General features: G+C 32.0%; 1 protein-coding gene across 1 annotated transcript; it reads right to left on the reverse strand.

Moving 5' to 3' along the window:
• Positions 1–819: 819 nt before the first annotated feature.
• Positions 820–5,560, reverse strand: LOC112523167 (pyrrolidone-carboxylate peptidase). Its single transcript, XM_025132651.1, has 5 exons — positions 5,428–5,560; positions 4,254–4,549; positions 2,912–3,016; positions 2,785–2,832; positions 820–1,243 (listed from the first exon to the last, which is right to left on the reverse strand). Exons 2-5 carry the CDS (start codon positions 4,512–4,514, stop codon positions 1,001–1,003), a joined length of 657 nt encoding a protein of 218 aa, XP_024988419.1. The 5' UTR covers positions 4,515–4,549; positions 5,428–5,560; the 3' UTR covers positions 820–1,000.
• Positions 5,561–13,670: the final 8,110 nt, after the last annotated feature.

Below are 13,670 nucleotides of genomic sequence, written 5' to 3' on the forward strand. Positions count from 1 at the left end.
GTCACCAATTCAAGTCTTGTAATGTCACTAGAGATTTTCCAGACTGTTTTTCAGACCCCTTAGAATGGGACTAGCTGAGACATGCACAAGCTGGCCCGGGAACCTAAGATTAACAAAAATAAACTGACTTAAACACTCTTAAGACATGTTTGGTTGGTTTTCCATTAAGACATGTCTGGATAAAACTGTTTGTATACACTAATCTGTCTATATAAGTTGAAAAGTTTTTTGTTTGTGAGGGTTCTTTCATAGATGGTAGGTACGTGTTAATTGGGAGGGAAATGTTCGGGAAAAACTTGACTTTTGCATAAAGCTCTCCCCTAAAAGCTTACTAAATAAGGGCATGCTTGAGTGTTTGTTAGCAGCTTAATGAGACTCATACCTTATTTATTCAGTTGTATATGATTTTTTTGTAGCGAATTAGTGATATAGAAAGTGACTTATTAAGTAAACCTCTAAGTAAGAGTCTTATGCAGAAAACCAAGTTTTTTCCAAACCAATCCTTTCAAATTATGAAACACGCTCCTTCAATTTCCTTCCTAACAAAAAGCTTATCAATCTATACAGACATATTAATCCACACAACCAAATTTACACATACATGACTTAATGGAAAACGAACCAAACGGCCCCTAAGCCACTACCAAACGACCCGTAAGCCACTTTCTGTATCATTAACCACTACCAAACAATCATGTATAGCTGACCGAATAAACTGTGAGTCTCAAAATTGCTAACAAACAAGCTCTTAGTTATCAAAAAGGAAAACAAAAACCAATCCTTCAAACCCACCAAATCCTTGAAACAAAAGAGACCCATGAATGCAATTGAGATTGGTTAAAAGGGGGTCAAAGAGCTGCAGAACCACACAATCTCTAATGGAATTCAAATCATCTCCACAAAACATAACGATTTACAGGAGAACAATCTTGACAACATTCAGCTTACGACAAAAGAAGGATAAAAGTTTCAATAAACATGGAGTGAAAGATGAATGATATCAACAACTTAAAGCAATGGCCTCCAAAAGTGCAGCCATAAACTGCTTTTGTGTTTCTTCATTGATTCTTGAAAATGGAGGGACATGTACAAAAAGGGATCTATGACCTTTTTCTTCTGCGAAACGGAGAGAATGATAGTATACGTAGTTGCACACGAAACGGCCTGCGTCATCGGAGATCGTTGCATCGCAGCCCTTGATATTCTTTACGAACTCCAGGATTGTATTGATGGGGCAAACAGTCTTCGACAACAACAAACCAAAAGAGAGATAGCAGATAAGTTAGTATTTACTAACAACAATCAAAAGGGAATTTGAGATCCACCATGCTGTGAAACAGACCGGTTTATTTATAGCTGAATAACCTAACCAAACCAAGCGAACCCAATATATCCCACGTGAAGGTGGGTCCCACCAGGGGTTTGGTGAGATGTATGCAAACCTGACCTCTACCGTTGTACAGTAGAGCAACTGTTTCGACAAAAAATCTCATTTTTTTATTTAGATACTCCCTATAGATACAAAACGATTTACAGCCCAATAAATCGTATAAACTTATAAACCAGTTTCCATATGTTGTTTCACATATGAAACATGTGTGTAAATGCAGTGTTTGTACAATGTTGTTTCATTTTTTTATTAACCTGGATATCTAACCCGCTATGCGAGCCGACTAATCCCAGGGCAACCACCTGCTTTGCGAGTAGCCCGGACTCACCGCATTTGAACCTCTGTGGCCACAAGAGAATTTTTATTCCTCCTTGGATTTATTACCTGGGACCTCCAGACACTTTTGACCTTTGGAGCCCAAGCTCAAGCCAACCAGGCACCGCCCTTGTTGTTTCATATTTGAAACCTTCATGACTGTTTTGTATGTGGAAAAAAGCCGTCCTGGATGTTTCACATATGAAACAACACTGCATTTTCACACGTGTTGTTTGACACATGGAACCTGGTTTGCAAGTATGTATGAATTATTGGGTTTATAAAAGAAGGACTCACTCCCCTATATCCGGTACAAATTGCATACTTTCCATTTTTTGATGTCAATTAAAAATCATCACATTTTATTGGAACTTTATAAGATAAAGTTACACATTTACCTATTGTCACATATTGGGTGATCCTAATATGGATAACTAGAGTTCACTTGCTTTGCAATTGTTAAAGAATTCAAGAAATTTGATTAATGATCAACTCTGCTCATCACCAAATTGGTGGGCCCATCAACACCAAAATAGAATTAAACTTCGAACACATGGCATATATGCCGTTTGAACAGGAACACAACATATATGCCCATTGATAGTCTCCGTACCAAGATAATAAAACTTTATCAACTAAAAACAACAATGTCAAATTTAAGATTTGGATTTCAGAAAATCATAAGGACTTAGTTCCAGGAATGGAATGACTGATATGTGAACTAGAATTCAGCCGTAATTTGCACCGATTGTTTATTTTTAGAAAGCAAATTACTCCCTTTGTCTCAAAATAGGCGTCCACATTTCTATTTTAATTTTTCCTATAACAAGTGTCCAATGTCATAAGTGTGTGCCTACTTTCCAAATTATAGGGTTAATGAGATATTCATTTCTCTCTATTATTAAGGGTAAATTTGTCAATTACTTAATTAAAAAGTGTAATAATTACACTTTCCTAAAATTATGTGCCTTTTTCATTGTGGATATTTATTTTGGGATGGAGAGAGTATCTAATGGGACATGTATGATGAATTTGAAGACTAAATATAAGCTATATGCCAGAAACAGAGCAATAATTACCTCTCTTGTCCGAGTTAGTCCTCCATCCTCTGGGACAATCGGTAGCCGCTGCCAAAAAGAAGGATTTTAGCATAACAAATAACCAACATTTAGTATTAAGCAAAGCTTAATGATAACACAGGAGAACCTTCGGTTGCCAACCAAGCTCGTCTGGACAAGAGAAAGTGGCTTCATTTACTGCTTGTCGTTCAATGGCAAATTTTGATGCTCCACCATTTAACCCCATATGAAGCTGAAAAATATAAATATGTAACGCAACCAAAAGAAAACACAAGTAACAAATTTCACAGTAGCATAGGAAGTTTCAACACATTAAGAATCATTTGAAGGTCAAAGTCTATCATAATACCAAGAAATAAGAAAATACCTTTTTCTGTCCTTATATAAGTGAATCAAAATTACAAGTGCAGCCACTTCTGCAAGTGCAAAGAAGTAAAAAAGTTTGCCAAGCTACTAAATAAGTCTACACCATGAAAAACCTGCATGCCCCCTTATTCCCAAGAGTACACAGATTGGTTTCCTAGGTCGAATCAACTCATTTTCGCATTCAAATTTGATATAGAATTTTCAAATTTTTTAAGTAAAAAATGTCAGCTAGCAGTACATTCAGTGACACCGACTACAAAAAAAAGTATGCCGGAGTCAAATTTATATCAAAGATCATTTCATTTTGAAGAGGTGTTTGGTTAGAGGTATCAAGCAGTAATTAATGGGATTGAAAATAATGGGTCCATTCCCCCACAAGCCCAAATTTTCATCCCAGGTTAAATTGAGGGAATGAAAAATCGTTGCCATTTTCATTTCCTGTCATTTCCATTTTCATTCCCCTATCTGAACCAAACAACCCTTCAAGTATGGAAGTATTTGGCTTGACCTCACAAGTCAAAGTAGACATCTTTTTGGTGGAGTAAATAGATTGCAACATATGTGTAACTCTGCATTTGCTTAGTAAATTACTTCACAATTCCCACATTTTGTAACTTGAATATTCATGAACCTTCTCTTAAGGGTTGTTTGGTTGGTTTTCCATTAAGTCTTGTATGGATAAAGATATTTGTGTGGATTATTCTGTCTGCATAGATTGGGATAGTTTTTATGTGGGAGAGTTTTTTCATAGATGGAAGAAGCGTGTTCTTTAATTAGAAGGGGCAGGTTTGGAAAAAACTTGACTGTGTGCATAAAGCTCCCCTCTAAAAGCTTACTGAATAAGCCACTTTCTATATCATTACACTACCAAATAGTCATGTATAGCTCACCGAGTAAGTTATGAGTCTCATTAAGCTCATTAAGTTGCTAACAAACAGGCCCTTAGTGGCCAAGCTAATGCTTAGCAAAACAAGATTTCCTTCAATGAAATCCAATCGTAGAAAAGGTCCTTAACTTGAAAGCTATTTAATTTGCCTGATCATATCAAAAAAGTTTATTTAGAAGTTCAACGAAAATGGTAGTGGGATGGATATTAATCTTACCCACACAACTTCTTTCGAACTGGACTTGTTCTCGCTTGAAACACTCGCTTCCAGAACCTTATAAAGTGTGGCCAACGCGCCATCTCCTGCGGTCTCAAGAATTGTACAGCTACCTAAAGAAACGCCAGGTGGCAAACCTGTCTTTTCAATATAACTTCTTAAATCAGAAACTAATGTTTCAGTAGGGTTGGTAGCAAACACGTTGAACTTCTTGAAGCCAGTCACGTGAATAACCACACTCTTTGGTGCTTCTGATCCCATTTCCCACTCACAACCGCAGCTTCAATCGCCAAATCCTGACCAATTAGCCCAAATTACACTTTTTAGTCACAAGCCCTTTGCAAGTAGGAAGAGAATATATTGGGAAATTTATAGAAATATCCAATCTCCCAAGCTCTTTTCACTTTATAGCCATTTTCAGACCTCAATTCAGTTTTTAGCCAATCCTTAGGTGCAGAATTCACTTTCTAAGTAAGGATTCAGCTTTTTGTTTTTTTTTTTTTTTGGCTGAAAACCAATCCTTACGGATACCGCTTAAGGATTGGCTACGGAATGAAACGGGGTCTGAAAATGGCTAAAAGTTAAAACCCCTATGATAGATTGGCTATTTCTGTACACAAAACACGATCAAAAACACTAACCCTAAAAAGGAAAAAAAAAAGATTAATTTTAAAAAGTTCATTTAATACACCGAACTTAGACTTAATTTAATCAAAAAGCAATCATGCAAAAGCGAACAATGATTAAAGCAACGCGATCATCTCCAAGCCCATTACTGATGCACAATTTATTAAAATCCCATAGATGATCAGCAATCCGATTGGAATACCTAAAAAGTAAACCTAAAAGGAACTGCAGTTAATTTTTGCGAGGCGAATCGATCGACTCGTAATCTAATATAAACCAAAACAAAATATCACAATTTCTCAAAAACAAAATTGCGAACACACAAAGTCAATCCACAAACACGAAATCAGAATCTGTAAAACTTCGTAATTGAACATAAATACACAGACGTCGTGAAGAATCAACAATCACACCAAATCACTCATTTCAGTGCCGATTCTAAACCAAATTAAATCTTCTAAGTATATAATCAACAAAATCAAATCCAATTTTAGAAAGTGAAACAAAAACTAAACATATATAATACAAGATATAAAGAGAGTATTACCTCAAAATCACTGGCAATCCACAAACTCCCTCTCCGATGGCCGACTATAAAGAGAGATAGAGATAGAGAGAGAGAGAACACTTTGGTGGACTTTGAAGTCCTTTTATAGCTAAATATGGAAGACCTGCTTCAATGAACTCCTATGTCATGATTCATAATTTTTAATTAAGAGTAAATTACGTTTTTAGTCCCTGTAGTTTCATTAATTGTTGCGGTTTTTATTCTTGTGGTTTACAAATTACGGTTTTAGTCCTATAGTTTGTAAATTCATTGATATTTCGTTTTTATGATTTACAATTTATTGTTGTTTTGGTCATGTGGTTTACAATTATTTACTACTTTGGTCCCTTGTACTTAAAGGTGTGAATTAATTTTTAGGGACGAAAATAGCAATAAGCTACAAATCATTACCCATGCATTCATCCTGAACAATCCCTTTCGATTCTGCTGTGTGCAGATGTAAGTCGTGCTAACAAAGCTTATCAAGAGCTTCGTCCCGCATAGTGTATTATTATCGGCACTACTAGACAACATCTACCTACACAAGCTCGATCAAGAAGGGAAGAAAATCAAAATTTCTAACCCACAAGACAGAAAATCGAAATAACTAACAAACCATAGGGACGAAAATCATAATTTAAAGGTTGTTTGTTTACTTCTTAATAGTTTCATTAAAAGTCAATAGCTGAATGGTTAAGAGGTGAATCTTGTTTGACAAAAAAAAAAGGTATGTCACTTAATGATTCTAAAATTATCTGAATGATTTTGTATCATGTGTATCTCTTAACCATTAAACGCCTTAATTTCATTGTAAGCAATTACCAAACAATTATATTTCATTTTGCACTATATCATGAGAGTTTCTTAATCATTCTGACCACTTAATCATTTTGTACCAAACCATTCAGCAACTGTTAAATAGCCCCTTACTCTTTAATTAATGTTCACCCTCATTTATTTGCAAGTAATAAATTACCCCTTACAATTTTCGTTTTCATAGTATAAACCTCAACTTTTTTTCATCTTATAGTTATAAGTATTTTTCCGTCCCTGTGGTTTGTTAAAGATTGCGACTTTTGTCTTTTTACTTGTGAAATTACGGTTTTCGTTCTAAGAGTTTTGCAATTCATTGTTGTTTTTGTCCCTGAGACTAACTACGTCAATGGTTTACTGTCAAGTACAAGGGACTAAAACAGCAATGTGTTGCAAACCATATGAACGAAAACAACAATAAATTATAAATCATACGGATGAAAACTGTAAATTTAAATACACAAAAAGGAAAATAACACTTTTCAATGAACACCAGACAAAAAAGCGTAGTTTACTCTAAATATAGTCCAATTTCAACTACAAGAAATAACACTTGACACGTCATTTCTTTTCATATTTCAACAAAAGCATCTCTAATAATTTACGACGAGGCACAGATCATAAACAATACTCGAAACCCATAACGTTTTAGCTATTACAAATAAATTTCAATTCCTTAAATAAGTACAATCGAATTATTAGAAAAGTTGAGAGTATACAAATCTGTTTTCTATTCATTGTTTGTAAACCTAGGAAAAAAACATGCAATTTCAAAGCAAAACGATGTGAAGGTAACCTTCACAATATTTTTACTATGAAAGTTCGGCTTTTTTTACCTTCACACCTTTTGCCTGTGAAGTTTCAAGTGTAAAAAAATGGTCTCATGTGTCTCATGAAAACAGTTTATTCTATATGGTTTGTTCTAATTATTTGTGGTTGAGATTAGAACTCACACTTGTCACAAACTAACTAGTTCACCCTTGAATGACCTCTCTCTCTCTCTCTCTCTCTCTCTCTCTCTATATATATATATATATATATATAATTGAGAATAACGGCATATGCCTATAGAAAGTGATTAAATCTTGACAAGAAAGAACAAACAATGCCTTCACAAAATCTGGTATAAAAATCCAATTTACTGTTACTTGGGTTGACTTTATACTTACAATGATAATCTGAGATATTTATGATTACTGATCATTTCGGGTGGTCGAGGACCATGTGTCTTACAGTGGGCTCCTTATCAGACCTCATGGGACAACGTCCTTTATTGGACAAAAGTGTTGTTATCTGTGTTTTTTTAATCTAGTATCCAATCCACCTGCTATTGACGTCTAGTTCAGTAAACAAGACTCTTAAAATAACTGATAATATTAATATGATTATGAGTTATATTATCAGTTATAACCTTTAGACTGAAATTAAAATTTTATCTGATAAATCAATAAAATGGAAATCATTTGAGATTTTAGGTAGTTGGATTTGTCGTTTTATGTATTATTGTCCCTTTTGCCACCCCTAAGAATGCAAGAACATTAAGCAATAAGAAGGTTAGGATGACAACTCATGTTTCATTTACTTGATTCGTAAACCTAACATGCCTTTGTATATGTTAGCAAAAGCCACATAAGTTTTAAATTTTTTATATATTTAAATAAAAAAATATCATATATAATATAATCATATATTATTATTATTATTATTATTATTATTATTATTATTATTATTATTATTATTATTATTATTATTATTATTATTGTGAAACTTATTATTATTAATAGAAAGGTACGTGCATAATGCAACGAGATACATATCGATTTAATGTATCGATTTTTTTTGTCTCGGTTGATGTTATAATACGGTTTTATGTGGTTTTGAGAAATCAATAATGTTTTTATTTTTGAATAAAATATAAATATGAAGATCTCATAAAAAAATTGAAAATAAGATATTGATATTAGCATGAAACTAACTATTTAAAATTTCTCGTTTTCTTGTGTATTTCTTTAATTCATTTTTCATTGATTTAATAATATAATTTTTGTATAAAGATAATAATCAAATATTTTGTTAGAACTCAATAATTATCCTAATTATATTTTATATTTAAAATACAATGTTTATCTTCTATTTGATTATGTTTATCTATAGTTAGTTACACAAATTCAAACATGAACCTTTAATAAGTTGTATTTATGCACAGTTTACTTGTAATCTTGAATTTTAAGTAATATGCATCAATACTTCAATAGACAGTACTTCATACATAAAAAATGGTTTCTAAGAATTTTTATCAAATACTTTATAATATAGTATAGATTATTATTATTATTATTATTATTACAAAAACTTATCTAAATTACTTAATATAAATTATTGATAATAATTGGTGTGTATAAAAGTATTACTTACTAAAAATATTTTTATTTGAATATCTAACTAAAAAAATTATTTACTTTGTCTCTGACGTGTAACTTGGTTGATAAAAGGGTGGGTGACTTTGACTAAATACAAGACAATATCGGGTTCGATTTCAGGCCCCTCGCTAGCCTCAACCACTGAGTGAGCCAAAAAATGTTCCTCATATTGATGTCCTTGGAGGCGGGTTCTGTGTGAGACCGATCGGGATTGCCCATAATCAATTTTTTACCCAAATTCAATAGTTATTTTTATCTACAACAATCCGATACAACTATTTTAAGGCTTTATTTGTAAGCACGTAGTATTTAGGAATTTTAACCCAAATAATCCATGGCGTCTACATAAATTACCTTGTCTAAACGTGACACCTTTTTCATTCAAGGTTTCGAATAAATCAGAGGTTTCCACAAAAAAAACTCTTATATGAGGGTTTTTTTAATATTAATTTGGATATCCAACCCGCTATGCGAGCCGACTAATCCCAGGGCAACCACTTGTTTTGCAGATAGTCCGGAGTCACTGCATTTGAACCTCCGTGGCCACAAGGGGATTTTTATTTCTCCTTGGATTTGAACCTGGGACCTCTAGGTACTTTTGATCTTTGGAGCCAAGCTCAAACCAATCAGACACCACCCTTGTGGTTTTATATGAGTATCTTTGTAAGGTAGAGATCAAGAGTGTATACGTACAAGGGACTATGGTTTGTCAAGCATTGTAATTTTCATCCCTCTGATTTAGAAATTGCAGTTTTCATCCCGTTGGATTGTAATTTATTGTTATTTTCGTCTGTAAACAAATTCTTACCTTTTTAAGTTCAAATGACCAAAATAGAAAAGAACAATAAACCATAAGAACTGAAACAACAACAAATAATAAATCATACAAACGAAAATAACAATGATTTACAAACTATAGGAACGAAAACCGTAATATCTAAACCACAAGAACGAAAATTGCAATTTTTAACAAACTACAGGGACAAAAACGTAATTTACTTAATATTAAATTTGTTTGATTGGATAAACGTTGTTATGAACCATATCTTAAATTTAATTGGCAGATTAGTGTTTTTTTAATAGCTTTAATTGACTTTTTGTACAATTTTAACAAGACAATCAATAATAATGTTGCTTAATCATTATAATAAAATACCATATGAAGCATGTTCTCTAGTAGATAGAATCTCTTTGGAGACATGTTGTGATTTGTTTTGATTATTTTATTTTATTATTGGTCCCGTTTTATTCATTTTATTTTTAAGAGAATGATCGATAAAATAACAAAAAACGGATAATGTAACGTCTCAAAAATGGGACGACGAAAATTTGCAAAATAAGCCGAAAATGTGGTATTGAAATATCAAGATACGAGTGTTTTGAAAAAGGGAACTTAAATACATCTGATAAATTACAATTCGTAACAACAGATTGTGAGAATAACAACTTCCTGATCTGATTTCTTAAAGAAATAAGATTACATTCGGGTATCAGCTATACCACTAAAATACCACTTCAAAAGGATGGTGCCTCAAAAATGTCCGCAAGATCTATATCTATCATGAAATTTGTCATTAATAATATATGAATAACGACAAGCCAGTTTCCATGAGACAAACTTAGAACCCTTGACTGAGTTTTTTTTTTCTTCTACCTCACAGAAAAATCACAACCAAAACACTGCCCTTTCACAGTAAAAAGAAACATTGAACCTTTACATGAAAAACATATCACATATTTACATGGAAAAAAAAAAATACACAAACTGTTCACAAGAAGCACGCACGAAATCTTCACAAAACCCGAGAACATAATCCGAAACCCTCTTCTATATGTGTATGTGTTTGAGATAAAGAATATAAACATTAAGGCGGCGTTTGTTTTATAAGAGGTGCTGAAGTCTGAAATCTGATTTCACTTGTGATTTATAAGAGGTGGTCCTGAAGTCTGAAATCCGGATTAGTAAGATTGTTTGTTTTTACATCTGAAGTTTGATATCTGAATCGGTCAAACGAATGAAAAAATATAAAAGATAAATAGTTTTTTACACAGTTACAAGATAAATAATTTTTGCTAACAAATCTCTTACAACCCTCAAAATATGAACCATATGATAGAGAGCAGATTAGGATTAAGAGGTATTAAGAGATACATTTACCACTTAAAATTTCAGTGGACATTTAGAGCTTTTAAGCTCTTATCTTAAAAATATAACAAATGCCCTTAATATCCAAATGTTTGAACGAATCAGACTTCAGAGGTATAAAGAGGTAATTTAAAAAAAAAAACGAACATGCACTAAGTTTTCTAGCAATATGATTTATGAAATAGGGCAGGGACCCAATCCCCAATCTTCGTCCTCACCCCCGTCCTCGTCACCACTGAGGAATATGTTCACGTCTTCATCCCTGTCTTCAATGGGGAATCAAGGATTTTTCTTTCCAATTCAAATTATAAACAGAACAGGTGTTGTCAAGTGTCAAAAGTGGTTTACCAATCAAACAAAACCAAATCAATATCACCAATAATCAAAACATATGATTCAAAGTGATATATCAACAGTGTTTCGGCAAAATCAAAATAAAAAAGGTCAAAAAACACTTTCTAAATCTAAAAAAATATACTAAATCTGATTATTTTTAAATAATATATTCAATAATAAATGAATAATATATTTAACAATAAAATATCTAATATATTAAATATACAAGGACCGGGCGAGTCAGAGATCACGTTACCTGACACTGTTTTCTTTAACTTTCAGGAATCCCCATTCCTCACACATCCTCGGGTCCCCGATTTTGCAGGGAATCCCCGACCCTGGTCAGAACAGATACACCAGGTTCTCCAATTAAACGGGTCTCATTCTCCTGCCTATCAGGGATTTCGTAATTATACCAGAAGTTTACGAAAATACCCTCTCATTTTTTAAGTAAAATAAATATTTGTATATAATTTATATTATTATTTTAAAAAAATGTGATATTGAATTTGATTTGTTTGAATATAGCATGTTAGACACCAAGATAAATGTCATTTCTCGTGTGTGTTACATGCCTTAAAACACGAGATGATGTCGACATGGGAAAAAAAATGCACACGTGATTCATGTGTAGAAAATGCATGAAGAGTTGCAAAATCATCAAAGGAAAAAAAATAGTTTACGTAAAAAGCCAATGAGTATTATCACCGTTTGGTTGGTTTTTCATTAATATCTGATTGTATAATTAAAATTGTCTGTATATATGAATTGTGAGTGTTTTTGTTTGAGAGAGTTTTTCATAGATGGAAGGAACGTGTTTTTCAAGTAAAAGAGACAAGTTTGGAAAAAATTTGGTTTTCTACATAAAACTCATCATTAGAAACTTATTGAATAAGAGATCGTTTCCCAAATGGTTATCTGGGTAAGTGCTTACAAAACCACATTATCTTAAGGGATGAATATTACAAGGCCTAAAAATCTTAGTCAGTAAGTTGATAAGGCAAGGACCAAAAGTCTTAACTCGGTAAGTGATGACAACGACTCTTAACACAATTAACGTTTATTGGGTAAATTGTTGCATATGATACCATTTTGGTCGATTAAACTCTTACTCAGTTTGTGATGATATTGAATTTTGCTAGTAAGCATTTACCCAGGTAAGCATTTGGTAAACGATCATAAATCACTTTTCATATCATTAAGTGACTACCAAACAATTTTGTATAACCAAATGAATAAAGGGCAAATTGCATGAAAAAGTAACGTACTTTAACTTGATTTTTATTTTGGGTAACGTGTTTTCAAAACTTTTATTTTGGTACCTAAAATGTAAAGTTTTAAACATTTAAGTACCCGGGTAACCGGTTAAAAACTAATTTTAGATTAAAAAAATACATGTCACTAAACCACGTCAGCAAATAATATTGAGTTGGATATCATATCACTCACCACATCAGCATGATAACATGTTAATGTTTGAACCGGGTACTTAAATGTTTAAAACTTTACATTTTATATATCAAAATGAAAGTTTTAAAAATACGTTATCCAAATTAAAAATCAAAGTTAGAGTACATTATTTTTTCATGAAATTTATCTTATAAATAAAAGATAAAAAAGGAGAAAGCGAAATGAAGAGCAAAGTTGCACCGAAAGTAATAACAAGGAGAAGAAAAGTGCATTATAATTCTTGGATCAGAAAGCATCAATTATGAAATTTGAAAAATATGGCATTTTGGCTAACAAACTTTCCAAAAAGTAAAATAAACTAATAATTTTCATTGAAAATTGTTACAACATCCACGATAAAAAGTTTAGTTTTTATAAGTAAAAGAATGGAGAGAGTTTTTTTTGGGAATTTTTATGTTAAGTGTTATTATTTTTTATGGGAAAATCTAAAAAAACTAAATGGACTTTAGTATTTATAATGATTAAGTATTTGGATAATTTTTTTGAAACAAATAAGTCATTGGATATTTCAAAACTTGTTAAATAACTTCTTGAACTTTCTAAAATCTGTTAAATAACTCTATTATTTCACCACATTAACTAGTTTTAATAAGGTTATAAGAATGTATCTAACAGATTTTAGAAAGTTCAAGGAGTTATTTAACAGGTTTTGGGATGTCCAAAGACTTATTTGTTCCAAAAAATTGTTCAAGTACTTAATCATTCCAAACAGTAAAGTCTATTGAGTTTTTTTTAAACTTTTCTCTATTTTTATTTATATATTTGCATTAAACTTGGGTATTGTTTGGCAAAAACAAGTTAGCTTATTTTATGGGTACACATTTATATGACCATAAGTTAGGTTATAAGCTAACTTATAAGCTACCTTATTGAAACGTTACTTGGAGTAACGTTTTGGGAGCTTGTTGTAAAATTTTCCAATTTAACTCTCATTAATATTAATTATTATTTGTTACTAATAATAATAAATAAATATTAAATAAAAATAATTATTAGTATGCTAATAAATATTAAATAAAATAAATTATTGCCATATTATAAATATTGACTTTTAATTG

Source organism: Cynara cardunculus, assembly GCF_001531365.2.
Source record: "Cynara cardunculus var. scolymus isolate 2C chromosome LG 12, CcrdV1, whole genome shotgun sequence".
NCBI lineage: Eukaryota > Viridiplantae > Streptophyta > Magnoliopsida > Asterales > Asteraceae > Cynara > Cynara cardunculus.